Raw genomic sequence first — 20,310 nt, forward strand, 5'->3', positions numbered from 1 at the left:
CTAGCTGTGCTAACCCAGCAACAGAGGGAATACCAGAGGCTAGAGTAGCATCATGCTATTCACAGACATGGCTAATGGAGCTAACATTGGATATAAACACCACATTGGAAGGGCTTCACCTGCTGTGAGCAGACAGGATCCAGGAGACAGAGACTGAACAGACTGCTGAAGAAGCTCAGTCCTGGACCCTGTAGAGGTGGAGACTGGCTGAACTGGAGAATGATGGACAAGCTGACATCATCTATTTTCTTATGGAGCTTTTTGCACTTTCTTCTTTCTGTTTATTTGCTTCTGAGCAGATGCCGACCTTGGTAAGAGTCATGTCATCATGACAGTGGGTTCCAGTGCTCATGGGTAACAGAGTTGTTATCAAGAGAAAAACCCTTGTTTTTATGCCAGATAGTCCTCACAGTCCCTCTAAGTATTAAATGACATGAATTTGAAACTTTTATCTTGCTTTGTAGAAAACACATTCCCACTTCTTAATATATGTCATCTTTGTCTTTTTGAAGCATTCAGGCTAATTGGTGCTTTCTTTGTGTAATAGGATCCTAAGTGATGGAGAAAGAGACGAGAAGAGCTGGGTGCTTTTGCTGAGTAAGCGTGTTGAAAATATATAACAGGATCATTAAAAAGACATAACAGTAACATGCACGATGATCGATTACCAGAGGTCTCTATATATGAAATATATATTGTTAGCATGTAGGATAAATTGAATGTCTTTGAATCTTTCAACAGATTTGAATTTATTCATTTTTGTGACTATTGCCTGCTAAATTGAAGCTTCAGGGGCTTATTATCTATTCCAAGCACTAATGACCCCCTTCTCCACCAGCTGACACCGCCTCCACCGACCAACCCCATCACCGATGTGTTTGTCTTGAACCAACAGAAATCTATTATCCAATAGCTGAAGTCTATTTTTTCAGAGTGGATTTATCCTGACGTGATGAAAGAGAAAGAGAAAAACCTGTATGGATCTTTCTCCTGTGTTGCCCTCTCTTTGACCAGTTATCACATCTTCTCTTTCAATAATTTGCCTCCTTCCTCACACACACACACACACTGCCAGCCAGCCAGCCTCCATTGTTGATCGATAAGAAGACGAGGAGAAGAAAAAGGGCTGGATTGACACTTTCTCAGACATCCGGCTCTCTGAAAGAGGGGGAGGATTTCTGTGTGTTTTCATAAGTGTGCATTCATGTGTGTGTGTGTATGTGTTTCAACCATGCGTGTGACTTGAATCTAGAGGGAGTTGCAGATCAATACAGGTTGGATGGGTATTGGCAAGGGCTGATTAAAGAGAGTCTGTCAAAGCCTTCAGTCATTTGGTCGTCAGAACGGAAACTGCAAGAAAGAACACGTCATTCCCTCTCCATGTGTCTGTGCCTGTGTTTGTGTGTGTGTGTGTGTGTGTGTGTGTGTGTGTGTGTACTTTGCTGTGATCTAGAAGACGGACGGCTGACAGCTGCTTGTCTCTTTTCAGTGAGCAGGGGCCATGCAGGGTGAAGACTGAGGGAATCAATAAAAGTGTTGAGATATCAGCCAGGAATGTAAAGAGATGATTATGAGGCTGGAAAGGTCGTGTGTGTGTGTGTCTGTGTGTGTGTGTGCATAAATCAGACATCGCTCCATGTGTGTGTGTGTGTGAAAGACCTTCTCCTGCTGTCTTTTGTTGTTGGATTACATCATTACCGCTTGTTACCGCTTTGTAATCCTGTCAGCTAAAATGAAGGTCCATCCCAATATTGTTTATATGACAGTGTGTGTTTGTGTTTGTGTTCTTTGTGTGCATGTGAGGTCATTCCAGGATAACTTCTGTATTGAGCTCCTCACAAAGAATATCACAATCGGGAGATGTGAGTCAGCACCTGGCCACAAAAGCCCCCCCTCAATCTCAGTGGCTCTGTGATCCATTAAAGGCTTAACTCTGTAAATATTTTCATGATGCTGCTCTAATGGAGGAGGAAACCAGGCAGCACACAATGCTCTGCTGTTAGTGCTAATGCACTCAAATATCTCTGATTGCAGTGAGTCATCTTAACTACTGTGCATTTTCATCTGTTGAAACACACATAAAGCTTGATTTACAACCCTGTGTGGGATCTCTGCCATACCATACGCCTTGGGCTCACATAACCCTGTTCCTATGCAGATGCTCATGTGTGAAGCCTGACACATACAAAAATGCAACTATGCATCAAAATGGCATTAAAGCAAAAAATACAACAGAAATCCAGTCTTCATCAAATACAAAGTACAGCCAAACAATGTGTCTAAAATTAAAGGAAAAGTCAGTTTTCCTAAAAAGAAAAAAAAAAAAAAAAGAAATGTCAGCTATTACAGGAAAAATCCTGCTTTATCATCTCCTATGGTCCTCTATACATGTGTGTCAGTATCAGTGTCTGCATCTAACCCTCCCCTCAGCCTGTGTGTTGATGTTTTGGTTGTATTAGGACATTTCTAGGTGGATACTAAGCTTGGTTACATCAGCCAATCACAGTGCCGCCAGTGCGCAAGTGACTTTTAGTGTTAATTAATGAGTTGAAGAAGCTAATCAGAGCTGCTACGATAGTGGACATAGCACTGAGCAATAAACACACCAAATTGAAACAAAATGCCAAATACAAAAAGCTTTTTTTTCTGAAAGAGGGTAAAACTTTGCTAACTTGGAGGTCAGCATGGGACAAGGAGTGGTGCGAGTTAGCTTTCTGCTAGCCAGGTATGTGTCAAATACACCTGATTAGCTTGTGCTAACATGCCAAAGTGAACGGCTCTTGAATCTCTGCCACGTAGAAACACATTGCTGTAGGTGGCTGCTATGGGCTAGTGAGTGTGTTCACGTGGTCATGAGCAGAGGCTGTGGGTGTGGGCTGCTGCTGGCACTGATCCAAGGAGGTGGAGCCCGGTTTGAATTTGTGTTTACCAACAAGTAACAAAAATTCCTACAGACCCTAGCTTTAAGCATATTTGGAATCATGCTAAAGTTTAAATCTTTATTCCAAGTGTTAAAAGTGTATATACAAAAATTGAATAATTTACAAAAGTATATTGCAGATTCAAACATAAAGCAATCCTTTCTTTTTCTTATAAAAATGTTTTAAAGGGGATGTGACAACTTTTTTTAATGATCTTAAAAACATCTTACTTCTAGACATGCCTAATTGTAATCCACAACTTCAAATGAGATTATCAGTGTCATTAAAGTTTTTTCCTCAATGCTTTTACTTTGCTCTTCTCCTGAGTTGAGCAGGACTGGATTGATTTACAGCACATCAAAGTTTCTATAGCAACACCATGTTGGCCGCCAAAGTTTAGCAGTGAGAGTGTGTTTTTCTCTGCTGAAAGTGATTTCTTGGATTGATTTTGTGGTAATAGTGGACGCTGGAGCTGGACTGTCTGATAGAAAACGGAGAGAAGGGCAGAAGACAGCTAAATGGGGCACGCGCTAAGGGCTAAAACACCAAAAGGTAATAGTGATCGAAATTCAAAGAAAAAACATAATTTTTAAAATGCATTAACAGAAATGCTTTATTTGAATTATTTTTTCTGATTTGCTTTTTCCAATTTGATTGTGATAAAAATGCAACATTTTACAAAATAAATTGCACATTTTCTGTTACCCACTGACTGCATATTAATTTAAATTATGACACGAAATAAATGCAGTCAATTTCTTTCTTTCTTTCTTTCTTTCTTTTTTTTTTTTAATATAAATCCATTGTAGTGATTTAGTTTTTCCTTTATAGTTTTTCAAAATCCATTATTTTACAATTTGAATTTTGGTCACTACTCTCTTCCATACTTGAAAAGATTGGATTGAATTTCCATGGTAACATCAGCGTGCATCAAATAGCTATGTGAGAAATAATCGACTAATTTACCCAGAATTAAAGGATTGTCAGCTTTTTGGAGGATGCTTGATACTGAGACTCTCATTTTCTGCACTTATTCTGAAAACAGTTTGGAGTCGATGTAAATTTTGCCCCACTGATCCTACTCTACCCTACACAGTGAAGCATACAGTTCATTAATTAAGCACTGGTGTTGGATCGCTGCCTCTGGGCTGGCTGACTCATTAGCCTGTAAAAACCAGTCCCCCTGAGAGTGAGAACGTGCACCAATTGGGCATAAAAGATAACACAGTGCCATTTAATTGTGTAAATGTGATCACACAAGCTTTAAGAGAAGGGACTCATCTGGGCTGGATATTTATCCGTCCTCAGTGTGTTCCCAAAAAAAGCTGCACTATTATTACCTGTGGTTTGGTTTCCTCCTCGTCCTTGTAGAAAAAGAGCTGATCTGAGCGGAGCACGAACCAGCGCAGTTGCCAGTTCTTCATGATGCTGCGCTGCTTCTTCAGCCAGCCAGCCTTCAGAGCCCCCTCCTGCAGGCTGGGGGAGGCCGGCCGGCAGGAGCCTCGTGACACCTCGCCCATCACCATGCTCTTGGACCGTGCTGTGAACACACATACACACACACGTGAGATATTTTCAGTGTTGGTTTTAAGATGATTTAGTCTTGCTCTGCTTGATTTACTTCTAACACTCCTCTTTTCAGTTTTTCTCCAATAGAAGATTGTGTTATCTCTCATTTTGTATGCCATATGCACACACATGCCCTGCCAGCCCTTTCAGTCATATACACACACAACCTTCTGCCCTGGGCTGTGACGCCTTCAGATGAAGGGGGAGAGGGAGCACACAGAGGCAGCAGGCACAAATAATAACAGAAAGCAGATAAAATAGGGTCTGTGGAGGCGGATACTCACACACATACACACAAAGATAGCCTCAGGTGACAGGGATCCTCGCTTTCATTTCAGAGGTCCTTGGGAGAGACTTATTGTGTGGTGCCACAACCCAATAGAATGGCAGAGGCTTTTGAGCTGAGATAATAAGACCACATGGGACTGTCTGACTGGCTGAGTGACTGGCTGGCTGACTGAATCATTTTCAGTAAATGTGTGTAACCTGAGCTCAGTCAAGGACAGGTTTAAAGGGAGAGGACGGTAGCTTTATAGATGACATCAGGTTTGTCCTGTTGTGTTACTCATACTGTCCTTGTATGACATCAACCGTAGAAAAGAAATAGATTTAAGGGCAAAGTGTGCAATTTTTCACACCATTTAACAAACCAGCTGTCACTTGAAATGACAATAAAAGACTATTTCATTGTGTATCATTTCTGTTAGTGTTGTTTTTAATGTTGTATAAATCAAATGATGATATCTAGAGAGAAAAATGTGTCATCAGCAAAAAAAAAAAAAAAAACTAACACTAGCTCACAGAACCAAGGATTTCAAGGTTTTCTAGGTGGGATAAAGAGCTGTGATCTGGTCAGGCCAAGAGAGCAATGCAATTTGATGATCATGTATAATTTATAGAAATCAATTGAGCAGACATCCTCCCTGCTGGAGCCATTTTTTTTTTTTTTTGCCACACGTGCACAATAATAATCAGTGTTTGGCAGGAGAAGGGGTTGGATGAATGGGGATGGGGGAGAAAAATCAATGTTTATTCTTTTTTATTGTCTCATTTCTTTCTCCAGCATACATATAGCTCCGAGGACAGGGGTCGTATCATTCTTAAATCATGTCAAACCTCTTCAGACACAGGAAAGCCTGTTGAACAGTGGCTTTTTTTTATTATTATTATTTCTTTTGTTAACCATTTTTTTCTCAGTTTAATTTCAAGGCTACCTAATAAGGAAACTATTTATTTATTTATTTTAGCTTGGAGGTACAAAAGCTTTCATGTTTGGAATAAAAGAAGCAGCATTAACATCATATGGTGACTGTCGCTTGTTTTCTATAAAAGAAGAACATGATACACATGTCTTACCATACCTGGATGTTTATACTAATAGTGTTTTTCAAATAGCAACAGTATCCAGTGGTTCAACTATTTATTTCCAGATATATTACCCTAATGCATCTCACTTTTCTTTATCCATTTGTCAATGAATGATTTTGCTTGACAGAGAGCTATAGGTCCATCAGTCACTCCCCTTTCACTTTGAGAATGATCTACCAAGTGAGTGATCTATGTTTGGCTTCTCCATACCCCACTTTGTTTACCACTTTGTTTTTATGCTCACTCAGGATGTGTAGGTAGTGTACTTCTAATGTGTTGTGGTTTTGCTAAAAATAGCTCCCACTTTGACTTTAAAATGATGGACGACTTCATATGGATATATGTGGTAAGAAGTGAAGGATGTTTAGCTCAATCAAGGTACCTAAGTCAGGTCAGGGAAATATGTGGAGATTTAACATATCCACCTTTTGTACTAGCACCATCAATGTGTATGAAACTTAACTTTGAAATGTGCCACTCTAAATGTCATTCTAAACTATACAAAGACATTAGTATCACTCAGGAAATAACACAGTTACTATTAGAAATCCCAAATTAAAACACCTAGTGAGTGCAAGCCTCTGGAAACCAGTGATGAGGTGTGAGCCACGGGGCAACAGGGGACTGACTGCTCAGGTTCAAAAACAAAAACAACAACAAAAACAAACCCCCCCCCAAACAAACGAAAACAAAAAACTGGATCCTTGAAAAAAAAAAAAAAAAAAAAAAGATTGTTGATATCTCCTAAACTGGATAATGACATTTTAAAGAAAGAAGGAAACTGTAGCGTCAAAGACTTGAAACTCACATATCATTTTAATTTTGTTGGATAAAGATTGAAAATTTGAAGCCTGGATGCCCAGAGAAAAAACAGCTTGTTAAAATACATAAATCAAAACACTTACACATTCCTCAAAATAAACCGCTACAGTAAAAAAAACACTGCAAACAAACACAAAAGTGAATTATTCCCCATGCTCTAAAAACTACTCCTCTCTGAAACTATGTGAGCCTTCAGTCAGTTGGAATTTGTCCTGATTTGTTCATAAAACTTCTCCACATGCTCACAGCCGCTGGCTCCTTCAGCATTGCAAGCTACATTAGAACTGATACAATGATTGCATCATAAGCCCCTGTAAATCTGACTATGGCAATGGTAAAACAGTACAAAGGAATTCAGGATAAACTCAGGGATCCTTGCTGAATATGAGCAGTTGTTCAATGTGTCTTGAGTGAAGTACACTCATGTTCCCATTCACCGGTGTAAAAAGGGCAGTTAAGGTCATTACTCAACAAAAAAATGAAGCCTTACGCGAAAACATGAAAAAGTGCCCTCTGCCTGTCCTTCCAGTCAAAAAAAGAAAAAGGTAAAAAGGATGCCATAAAAATGTAAATAAAGCATAAAAAGTGATTTCTGGATGCCCCTGCACTGAACAAGATGTAAAAAGTGATCTCTGGATGCCCTAACATTTAACAAAATGTAAAAAGTGATCTCTGGATGCCTTAACATTGAACAAAATGTAAAAAGTGATCTCTGGATGCCCTAACATTGAACAAAATGTAAAAAGTGATCTCTGGATGCCCTAACATTGAACAAAATGTAAAAAGTGATCTCTGGATGCCCTAACATTGAACAAAATGTAAAAAGTGATCTCTGGATGCCCTAACATTGAACAAAATGTAAAAAGTGATCTCTGGATGCCCTAACATTGAACAAAATGTAAAAAGTGATCTCTGGATGCCCTAACATTGAACAAAATGTAAAAAGTGATCTCTGGATGCCCTAACATTGAACAAAATGTAAAAAGTGATCTCTGGATGCCCTAACATTGAACAAAATGTAAAAAGTGATCTCTGGATGCCCTAACATTGAACAAAATGTAAAAAGTGATCTCTGGATGCCCTAACATTGAACAAAATGTAAAAAGTGATCTCTAAATGCCCTTCCTGTGAACAAAATGTAAAAAGTGATCTCTGGATGCCCTAACATTGAACAAAATGTAAAAAGTGATCTCTGGATGCCCTAACATTGAACAAAATGTAAAAAGTGATCTCTGGATGCCCTTACACTTAACAAAATGTAAAAAAAAAGTGATCTCTAAACGCCCTTCCTGTGAACAAAATGTAAAGAAAAAGTGATCTCTGGATGCACTTACATTGAACACAACATAAAAAAAGTGATCTCTGGATGCCCAAACATTGAACAAAATGTAAAAAGTGATCTCTAAATGCCCTTCCTGTGAACAAAATGTAAAAAGTGATCTCTGGATGCCCTAACATTGAACAAAATGTAAAAAGTGATCTCTGGATGCCCTTACACCAAACAAGGTGTTAAAAAAAGATCCCTGGATGCCCTTACACTAAACAAAATGTAAAAAGTGATCTCTGGATGCCCTTCCTGTGAACAAAATGTTTAAAAAAAAGTGATTTCTGGATGCCCTTACACTGAACAGTATGTCTAAAAGATGCCTTATCATTGGATAAAATACTTGAAGTGCCCCCTCAATGTCCTTCCTGTAAACAAAATTTAAAAGATTTACCACTGGATGCCCTTTAATTAGCTTTTATGATAAAAGTGCCAACTAGATGCCTTTACAGCAAACAACGTGCCAAACTGACGTCTTACTCATTCTTATGTATTGGTGAAATGTTCACAAAAAAAGAAGCCCAATGGATGCCCTTCCTGTGAACAAAATGTAAAAAAAGTGATCCCTGGATGCTCTTCCACTGAACAGCATTTATAAACGGTGCCTTGCTCGTGGATAAAGTACTCAAGTGCCCCCTGGATGCCCTGTCAGTGAACAAAATTTAGAAGATCTACAACTGCATGCCCTTTCATCGACTCTTATGATACTCTAGATGCTTTTACTGCAAACATGCCAACACAATGTCTTACTCATTGATAAAATGTGACAAAGTGCCCAATGGCTCAGCCTCCAGTGAACAACATGCAAAAAGAATCCCTTATAAGTCTCACCTGCCCTCTTGACGCCTTTGCAGTGAACACAATGAGAAGAATGGACCTCTAGATGTCCTTTCAATATAAAAAAAACATACAAACTAGCCCCTAGTGGATACACTTTTAAGGGGAATAAGTATCTTCTGAATGCCCTTCATGTTCACAGAATGTAAAATGTGACCTCTAGATGCCCTTGGATGAACTGGATGACGTTCCAGTTCAGTACCTTGTTGATAACTTCAAGTTATTATTCAAAACATTATTCAAGTTTCATATAAGTCAATTCTTTCTAATCTTTAACATTATGAATGACTGTGAATGCATGTAGTAAAAACACCATTTCCATCGCAGATTGTCGCATTGATGGTAACTGGAAAAGAATCCAGGTTAGGATAGAGCACTTTCATAGGCCACGAAAGACAAACATCTCATTACTTTTTGGTATCAGATGTTTGAAAATTATGCTGGAACTCCAACCTGCAGGTTACTCACTGCCCAGATTTGCCCATTTTTTGAAACAGCCTTTATTTTTAAACAGCTAGAATTGAACCTGTTAGGCAACCACCACATAATTACAGAATGCCAAGTAAAGACAGAACAATGAGGAACTTCCAAAATGGTCTTCTAGGCAAACATTCATTTATCCCTGTGCGTACTGTGCACTGGTGCAATGAGAGGTATAGTTTAAACACCGACCCTTAAAAGTCAGTGATGTCTGTAGTTTATAAAACTTTCTGATTCGATACTTGATACTTGGGTTTGGCTACCCCTAAAGAATCTTGTAAATGTTTGAAACGTGGAAAAACTGGGTGATATGCTGCAAATCTTTCAAGCAACCAAACACCACAAAACCGACCCCTTGATGAGCTAAAACCATCTGATGGAACAATATCTATTGTTCGTCATTTCTCCAGCAGCTCTAACCATAATGGTTATATTTTCAAGGCCAGACATTTTTCCCATCATTTTCTTCCCCTCTCCTGCATCTTTTCCCCGTACACCCCTGGATCATCCATCTGGGATTTTCTTATTCATACATGTGGAGTTTATTTCAGTCTCTTGCAACACTGGCGTTAACCCCCCTGGCTCTCCTCTCATCTTTGTCCCTTTTTTTATTCCTTTTTTTTCTCATTACTTTGACTCGCTCTGATTCCTCTCCCCCTTCTCATGTTGAGCACTGCTGGCCCTGTTGAATCAAAACTCTGTTATTAGTGCAAGCGCACATACAAAACACACACAGACACACAAAAAATGGTATCCTAATTTCTTCCACTGGCAACTCATTAAGCTGGTTTTTGTCAAATAAATGAGTTCCTGGATAAGAGGCAAATTTCTATTACTGGCTATTAAAAATATAATTACTTCCAGTGTTTGAGAACTATGTTAATTTTTATTAATTTTACACACATTGCACAGAAGACTTAATTGCTTTTTGGGGTTGGATTATGTATAAGTGTGGTTTTGATTCTGCCTTAAGATGACAATGCCTCCAAATGAAAACAACAGAAAGCTCTGAATGTTGCTTCTGAAGCTCTCTTGTATAGAGTCAACCATTCCTTTAACAGATATAAATATTGATAACAGAGACCAATAAAATAACTTACAACCATGATTTACTACTTACTACTGGTTGGCAAATATTGGTTTTCCAAACGCTTGTGTCCTTAATTAGAGTGCTGGCTGCCTGGCAGTCAATATTTACGTAGTGACAATATCATGTTATTGTTGTGTTTTTGCATTCAATAGAAAATACAATGATTTTTTTCTACTGTCCATTTTTTCATAGCACACTACAAGTTACATGGTTATTTTGACTGGTAATGTGTTTTAGATGCACTTGAAACAAGTTCATAAAAAAGAAAACCATTGGATTTTGCAGCACAATTCAGAAAATGTCCAGTATTTATGTCAGAAGCAATGTTAATGTGCACTATTCTACACATCATAGCTGAATTTATATGAAACACTAGCCAGTAACTGTTTTGGGTTTGATTTCCTGCCATTTAAGGTGGGAAATGATCATTTTGTACAGACCACACTGACTGGGTAACAGTCAGCAGGGTCCACTATTATTTAGTTATAGTTCCTAAAATGACAAGACTGCCTGCAGTGTCTGCAGTTATTATTTGTTCCTGTTTGCAGTGGTCCACATGGATGCTGACATTGGCCAGTGCTGGTTGTTTTAGAACACCATTAAATAACTATTGTAGCTATCATCACTTGCTACTCCCTATCAATGGCTGAAATGCAAAACCTCCTATCTGCAAAATTCACTTTTTTGAGAAAACAAACAAAAAAAAAAAAAAAAAAAAAAAAACATGTTTTTTTCTTGCAGCAATTCATGCTATTTGTTTATGATACTCAATTATTATAATTAACCTTTATTTAACCAGGTTAATCCCATTGAGACCAGCAAATCTCTTTTCAATGCATTGAACACTGATTTAAGACTATGTTACATTTATTATTAAATGTATAATTAATTATTTATTATACTATAATTGCAGACTCAATGTGAGCAGCATTCTTTCTTCTCATCAGAGTGAAATCAGCATATCAGAAAATTTTGCAGATAGGAGGTTTTGCATTTCAGCCATCGTTATCATGATTTTTTTTTTTTTTAATTAAATTAATTTTTATTTTGTTGTGTCATGCAGATGCTTGTTAAGCAGGTACATTTAATAAATAATTTAATAGATAAATAAATAGATAAGTAAAAAAAGCAAGATACAACCCATGGATTTGGCTTTACTTTCCCATCCACTGATATTTCATGGGTGGAAAGTGTCTCACAGCAGCAAAAAAGAAAAAGAAAAAAAACAACCAATCAAATAATAATAACAATAATAATAATAATTGTATATATATATATATATATATATATATATATATATATATATATATATATATATATATATATATATATATATATATATATATTATTATATAATAAATAATATTATATAAATAATAATGACTAATACTGAAATTATTTCAGTATCATTGCACTATAGCCTATCAGCAGGCACTGACCATGAAACGATTCTGTGACTTAAAAGCTCAAACTTATCATGTATTCTTTCCTGAAAGCCAAACAAATCTCTGTGATGCTTGATGTTCCTTTAAAATGTCTCCCCTCCACAATTTTTTGTTCTAAAATCTGCTTCAGGTTATTAACAGCGTTTGCAAGTCAACCATAGCACATTGGCTTTTAAAGTACTGAAGACAACACACACACACACAAAAAAAGGAAAATTTTGGCAACAAGTCTTGTAACGACACTGCTGGCAGCACTGAATGTACTAATAAGTTTGCCATTACCTCCAGAAGTTATAATGTCATCTGACAATTGCTAATGGCTTTTGAGGTTGTTAAAATCTTATCCTTCCATCAAATCACCAGCTGGAAAATTCACGAGCAGTAAAGAGTGACCTTCCATGTCCTCCTCGACCTTTCTGTTTTCCCTCACCACAACAACTCCCTCGTGTTTTTCCATCCTCCTCACCCTGCCAGTGTCCTCTCAAAAGAGGCCCCACTGTTTAACACATCAGCTGTCTGGATCATGGACCGAGTGGAACATACACCAGCCTATGATTCGTGTCTGAGTCACAACAACTGATTTTTAAATGTGTGAGTGTGTGTGTGCCAAGCACAACTACCCGCTGCGCCAGTTTGGACCTTCTGCTCAGTGTGATTCAGACCTTCCTTGGCTTGGGTGGAGCTGCTGTGGTCAGATCTCCAACTATCAGCTACATTACAGGAAAGAGGCTGTGTTACTGTAAAAGGGTGCTTGCTGTATGCATAATCACTGCAATCTACCTAAACAGAGAACATAATTGTAGCTCATACATGTGGCTCATCAGTAGTTAGGGAAGGGTTGAGTCAAACAGAAGGTTCAAGAAGACGTCTTGATCTGTGCACTGATGTACAGCGCAGTATGTTTATCATTATGTGCCTCATTGATAATTCATGTAAATGGTTTGGTGTGTCATGTTATTTCAGGGACATGGATGAATAATTGTGATAGAGCTGAGTATCCAGGAAGACCAGATGGATTGGCCACTCATTCAGTTATGAGCTCATGTGATATCACAGATGCCTGTACGCTGGTCAAGTGGGGGTTGTTTCCAAGCAGATCGTGAATTGTAGATCACTTCATTGAAAATTCACTTTACATTTAAATAAAACAAAATTAGACTGAAAGAAATCTGAGCTGGACCAGAAGGTCCTGATTGATATATGATCAACAAAATTTAGGAAAGTAAAGCCAAGCTAACTTAAACTATCTCACATCAATCAGATGCTTTGATTCTCCTGTTTCTGGAGTATAAACTTCTCCACAACAATATGTAAGACCGTCATGGGACCAAGTGACATAATAAAAGCTCTTGAAAGATTTGAGATTTAACATGTCAGTTTGAGACTATGCTTGAGAGTATGTTAGATCTCTCTTCCTTGTCCATTTCTAGTCATTTTTTCATTTGGAGTGGGTCATTACTTTGTATGGTTCATTTGTTGGTCATAGACACCAAACTGGACATCAAAACAGCTGTTAGTAGCCTGTAGCATGTCAATGCTAACTGGTGCAAGGCCTGATGTTTTCCCACAAGGTGAGGAGAAGGAGGTGAGAAAGAAGTGCTGGTTCTCAGGTGTGTGCTCAGAAGTGACGACATAGACCTGTCCTTACATCCATCGTTATTGAGAACCTAAGATCTACCTCCAGTTAAATGGGCAAGCTAGCCATGCTAACCCAGCAACAGAGGGAATACAAGAAGGCAGAGTAGCATCATGCTATTCACAGACATGGCTAACAAAGCTAATACCAGACACGAACTTGTTGCACTTTCTATACACTTTTGTTTTCTTGATTGCTGCTTTGACTACTCCTGAATTTTGACTCGGGATAAATAAAGTATTTTCTATTCTATTCTATTCTATTCTATTCTATTCTATTCTATTCTATTCTATTCTATTCTAACAGAGACAACAGGACACCAAAATTAAACCATTGTATGCCCAATATGAATGCATAGTGATGGTTAAGTTTCAAAACTGTGAGCAGTTGGATTTCAAGGTACAAAGACTGTTGTCTCCAGCTCCTCTCTTGCAGTAAATTTCATTGCTCATTTTATGGTTAATTTAAGACTTTGATTAATTAAACTTTGATTAAAAGCTCATGATATCACTGCTTGTTGTGATACCTTAATCTGTCTGTGACCTGCTCAAAAATGGTCTGTTCCAAAAAGAGCTTCATTAAATCTCCACTAGACCTGCTGAAATAATGAGGCATTGATTAGGGATCTCCTAAGTGGTTTACATGCCTCAAAACCAGCCTATAGCTTGGTCACTGACAAGCCTAAAAAGTGAAGGGGGTTGGGGAATGGAGTGGAGAGCATTTAAGAGACAGTAGCTAAAACAAAGTGTTGGAAATAATAGTTTTCTCAAACACCAATGTGAGAAAAACAAGTTTACAAGGTACAATGGAGTTACCAGAGTGTTAGAAAAAAAAATAATAATAAAACAACAAAATCCCCCCTCTTTAACTAATTCAGCTCAGCTATCTTTTGCAAAAGCCAGTTTAGAGTCTCAGCTAACCATTTCTCCTCTCAACCAGGGAGCTCATCAAATGCATCAGTGCAGGATTGACACTGGTACATATGCAAACACTGCTGTTGTGTTTGAAAATGCAACATTGAAATTCACAATTTACACTCTTTGTACTTTGATGAAGGTTGAAATACCAAGACAGATTCTAGAGACAGTTCGCAGTTTCAAATGCATCAGTATATTGTGACTTGAAAGGACTTGAAAGGGACACTCGACATTTCATCCTCATCCACACACGCATGCTGAAGCCCACACACATGTAGCTGCCTGTGATGTCATGTAATGCAGTATTTATCATCAGCAGGAAATGAGTGTATGGCTCTTCATTCAGGAGGCCATCCATTATCCTGGCAAAGCAGGTACTCTACAACAGTTAGACAGGCCTACCCTGATAGCTAAATCACACACACACACATACACACACACTCTATCACACACATATGCACACAGGCATGAAAGAGGAATTCAATTTCATTAATCTGGTTGTTGTGCAGTGATTTATAGCTGGTGGAAAATGGCGGTGAAGTTACAGGTGCATCAGAGCATAACTTCCAGTTAGCCTATCACTGTTGATTAATGTGTTAACCAGTGTGTATGTGTGTGTGTAGCAGCCATCCTCGACAGGCTGGGGGTGTGGCCAATAACGTACAGCCCATATGTGAAAGCTGCATTGGAGCAGAACTGATCTACAGCAGTGTGTGCGCGCATGTGTGTGTGTGTCTATGCATTTCTGTGCACGCTCATCTCTGCATGCTCATTACCTGTGTATGTCAGAGTATATTTCTCATCTCTGCAGGATGCTTCTTCTCACAGTATCTAGCAGTGAGGATTCTCATATTCCTTGGAAAGACAGAATGTCAGAGTATTGCTCCGTTGCAGGACTTTGATCATAAAAACCATGGTAACACGGATCAAAAAGATACTGTGAAGGAAGCAGCTGATCTGTGGGCAATTAAAGCTGTTACTACATCTCTGGTGCCAGCACGAGGAAACTGCAAACAGAACCCAGTTTAAGCTTTAATATGTCAGATGAAGAAACAGTTGCTAAAGAACAGAAGTCAGATTTGCTTTTTGTTGAGCAGAGTATTAATGAATGAGAAGTTGGAGAAACCTGTCACATGGTGTCAAAAACTGGCTGTAAATTGGGCTTTTCACTGGAACCAGCTTTCCCAGTCAGGATTCTCCCCAAACGAATGACAGCACGGATTTAATTTGTGAATATAATCAGTTGTGTGAAAATGTAGAGGTTTATTTTTAGAAATTGCCTCTTTGCCTCTTGAAATGATAAAACAGGTTGTCATGTCTTCAAGGGAAAAACAAGGAAATTGTAGCAAGAGGGATAGCTTTTAAGGCCGGAGCACACAGATTCTCATCTCAGTGCAAACAGTCAGTAAATAGTAAATAACTTGCCTCTTAGTGTAAACTGACCAAGCAGCGCTCTAATGTCACCAGAAATCGAGTGTGATGTCGTGTCAGTTATATTAAGTTTACACCCTTTTGCATGAGTCTTTTCTTTCGTTTTTGTCATGTCTGGTTTTATTTGGTGGTCATGTCTCACCTCTATGATAACTTCCTGCCCGGTTTTATTTTAATTTTTATTTTTTTTACCTGTTCTTGTGATTGCCATCCCTTCCCCACATTGATTCCTCATGTGTCTCATGACCTCCTGTATAAAAGCACTAGATTTTCTAGTCAAGTCAACTATTACTGCCCTTGCCCTCCAAGTCTTTTGCCTATTACCATTATTATTATATGGTAACACTTTATATTAACTACACTCTGTTTAGCATTTTTAAGCATTTGTAAACACTTAACTCATCATCTGTAAAGCATTGTTCATATATCAATACTCATTTGTACATCATGTACAAACATAGTTATAAATGTTCTATTACTGATTAATATAATTCTATAAAATGGGTTAACTAACTCTTTGTTCATACTTTAAAATAACTGATTAAACAATTACAAGTGAGCAATTGTGGTCATTGTGGACTTGTTAATGTAGTCACAAATGCCTTATAAGCTGTTTGTTCATTGTTTTGTGAGCTGATCTAAAGTGATGACTTTTAATGCTTTACAAGGCATTTACTAATGAGATATTAGACCAGCAGCGCCTTAAAACACAGAAGTCACAGATATCAAGTCAACAGAATAAGGATAAGGACACATCACGTACTTAGACTAGTATCTATTAAAAGGAAACAATCTCTGTGTAAAACTATGTTTGTCATAATATATTAACAGTCAGTGGTTAATAACTGGTTCATAATGGCCATAATAGCTCATTTGTAATTGTCAAATCCATTATTTATTAAGTAATAAAACATTTAAAATTGTGTTTGTACATGATGTACAAATGATAGTAATGTATGAAAATTCTTTACAGATGATGAGTTAAGTGTTAACTAATGCTTAATGTATTCTAAACAGGGTGTAGTTAATATAAAGTGTTACCTATAATTTTCATTATTATTTTTATTATAATAATAATTTTTTTACACTGTTTGATCACCAGTGTCTTGCTGTGATTTTCAGTTTTTACTTTTTTTATTCTATCCGGTGTTTTTTTCAAAACAGCTGTTTTTTTTCTATTTATTTTCTGGATTATATATATATATATATATATATATATATATATATATATATATATACATAATTTTTTTTTGCATCCACGACTTGAGCTGCGATTTTGTTTTGAAATTTTGCTTTTAATGACTTGAGAAAATGAAGATCTTTTTCTCTTAAGTCATGTGAGTGGGTCTTCCCTGCCTCTTGATGGTTCATAGATGCATCTGGGGTGACATACAAATGACACACTATGTAATGCTTATTTTTCCTTAAAGAGCATCCAAAGCCCCCACTGTTTGGTGATGTAGACTCAATGTTTCCTTGTCAAAGCTTCATGTTTAAGGTAAAGACAAAAAAAGGGAGAGTCATTGTATTCATCCAGCTAACCTGTCAACAAATGGTTAATAATGCAGTGAGCTGCCTTTCCTTTCAAATCCATTACTTGGTTTGGGTAGACTTTTGTTTACGTTGCTGACATGCCCGTGAGTTGAAGCATCTGCTTTATGGCACTTACCAGTCCCCTCCGCTCATTGGTCACAATCACTAGGGGAGATATATCCAAAATCTGGCTTAAGATCTTCTACTACAAACAATGCAAGTTTTCTATTTTAGTAAGAAATAAGAAGATGAAAGGCTGAGACCCAAACTTAACCATTCCAAGGCTTGTCAGCTTGTCAACTTGTCAGCTTGTCCTTCGAGCGTTATGTATGTCGCAGCCATGATCGACCAGTAAAGCAAACCATGAACATTTATAATATTGATTCATATTTTGAGTGTTCTGATGATCTTATAGATCGCCTCTCAGGCACAGTTAGGTCACCTCATATGTCAAATGGTCCAGGGTCACTGCTGTGGACTTTCTTGACCCACTTTAACCCCCGCTCAAGTCCATCCTATACATGACTACATCTGTCACATGCCCGTTTATTCATGGACTTCATGCAACAAATGTGATGCTGTCATCAGAGGAGCACTCATTTAGGGACGGTATGCTGGGAATGTTTCACAGTGGAGTGGTAAATCGCTTTAATCTCTTTAATTTTAACATATTGGCAGAAATGCAGGTGGTTGTACATTTTCTCATGACGTTAATGTAGTGTTCTCAATTCATTACTAATGAATCCTACATCGTCATGGAGCCAGTTGAGTCTGTCCTGGTTTATTAATAAATGCAAATGCAGATTTAATCCACTCACTACCAATTTCATGCCCCTCCAGCTAAGGATTTACACATCAGGCTGCCATTCATGGGAACTATTCATTTCATCCTAATCAGATCCAGCTGTATAATTGCAGTCATGGAGATTAGTGCCAAGGAAGGAAGGAAGGAAGGACACACACACTGGCACAGATGGACATATTAATACATCAATCTATGCAGTTACACACACACATACTCATACTGTACATGCGCGAGTGTGAGCACAGACACACGCTCACAGCAGCAGCAGCAGCTGACAGCAGACTGATAGTGCTGAGCATTGCAGTGATGAAACCAGAGATGCCGATCGCTCCTCTTAATAGAATTCAAAGTGGCAGCATTGGCAAGCTGGAGTAGAATATACAGGAGCGCTTTCCTGCGTGGGCTGACTGGCTTCATTCAGAAATGTGGTTGTAGTAGTGGAAAATTGATGCAGTGGAGGAAAAGGGATGTTGTCTGTGTTTAAAATAAGAAAAACTAAAGTAGAAGCACTTTTTCTTTAATGAAGGAAATAAAGTCACTGTATCACTGACACATCATCTGACCTGATGAACTCAATCATTGCCCCTGTCACACATGACATGACTTGTCACTGGCTCATGCAGCTGGCAGGTAATGTAGATGTGAAGGAGGAGCTTAAAGCAGTGTCCTACCTCTCCTGGTCTGTCTGATCTTTGGGCTCAGCATGGCTGTCATCGCTTGTCCACACACACTCCTCTCGGCATGTTCATGTACATCCAAGCACCCAAGCACCCCACCCTCTCCAGTCTCTTCCTTTGCCTCTCTTCCCTGCGTCTCCTCTTCTTCTTCTTCTCCCTCTGACCTTCTGCAGTGCGGCCGGCAGCTAGGGGGTTGGGTGAACAGGGGAGGGGAGGAGAATGGAAAGAGGTGGGGGTGGTGACGGGGAATGAGAAAGAAGAAGAGGAGGAGGGACTATCCCCTCTTTTTTTCCTTACACACACACACACCCAGTAACCTCCACCCTCCCTGTTACATTATTCATTGCTGTACATCCGCTCGGGTTAGACTGAGGAGAAGGTTTTTAGGGTGGGTCCTCCACCAGCAGAGCATGGACTTGACTTATTGTTAGTGTTGCTATTTTCTGCAATAATTTCTTTTTCCTAAAGATCTGCAGGTTCTGAATGGGAGAGGAGGAGGGGAGGGGGTGTTCATGTGGCAGGTGTCTCCTCCTCCTACATCTAATTAAGTTGTAGAGGTCCTAAGCTTGTCCCCACCTCCTTCCTTTAATTACTATTTTACACTCCATCCCTCTGTTCTCTCCCTCTTGTTTTTTCTTGCCTCTCTTTGCTGCTTCTTCAATGTTTGATGTATTATTTAATGTCCTCCTTTTTTCTGCCTTATCCTCTCCAGGGCTAATTCCCTTTGGATACTACCATAAATCCACTGTACTGTACTCTATTATCTTTTCCACTGTGTTACTTCCCTTAACTAATTCTGTCTCTGCTGTCTAAGAATGATGCTGCCTTCAATTCTAAGTTGGGAAATTCCCAGCTCATACAGTAGGACATAATTACCTCCTTCAGGCATTCCAGTGGCACAACGAAGAAAAACAACAGGGGGGGAAAAAACACTGTTCCCTCTCAAACAGACAATGTCATGTCGCCTTAGGCTACTGTGGCATGTAAGTGAGCCAAGAGTTGAGGCCTCCACAAAGAACAAAATGCAATTTCAAACCAAGAATGTAAATGTTGTGAGGATTATCAGCGTTTACTGGGCAGGTCTGTTTGTACCAGTCTGTAGTGGTTGAATTAATTTGCAGATCTGAATTTACTCACTCTAATACATTTTCTAACCTCAAGTTTGGCAGTTTGAGATGCTTGATAAGCTTGACCTCAAGATTTCTGAATATTCATCAAGTTAGCTATGTGGATCAAACGGATCAAACTAGGACAACCAGCTTAAGGTAATAAAGGGTTATATTGGTGCAGTAGCTATAATCATCAAACGTTCACTTTGAGAAAAAATGACTATGTTTACTGTAAATTGTGTAAAACAATGGACGCCATTTGGGTTCTATTCAACCTTCATATATATATATATATATATATATATATATATATATATATATATATATATATATATATATATATATA

General features: G+C 38.4%; 1 protein-coding gene across 1 annotated transcript in view; it reads right to left on the bottom strand.

The window, feature by feature from the left end:
- The window catches only part of arhgap22b (Rho GTPase activating protein 22b), a 48,032-nt gene extending 29,027 nt beyond the window's left edge, over window positions 1-19,005 (bottom strand). The window contains exons 1-2 of the mRNA XM_074663858.1: window positions 18,850-19,005; window positions 4,262-4,461 (exon numbers count right to left, since the gene is read on the bottom strand). Of these exons, the coding sequence (XP_074519959.1) occupies window positions 4,262-4,461; window positions 18,850-18,892 (243 nt within the window). The 5' untranslated portion in view covers window positions 18,893-19,005. The remainder of the gene's footprint in view (window positions 1-4,261; window positions 4,462-18,849) is intronic.
- Window positions 19,006-20,310: the final 1,305 nt, after the last annotated feature.

This window comes from Halichoeres trimaculatus, unplaced genomic scaffold (assembly GCF_033239565.1).
Source record: "Halichoeres trimaculatus isolate MK-OKI-2021-1 unplaced genomic scaffold, fHalTri1.1 fHalTri1_scaffold_23, whole genome shotgun sequence".
NCBI classification, from domain to species: domain Eukaryota; kingdom Metazoa; phylum Chordata; class Actinopteri; order Labriformes; family Labridae; genus Halichoeres; species Halichoeres trimaculatus.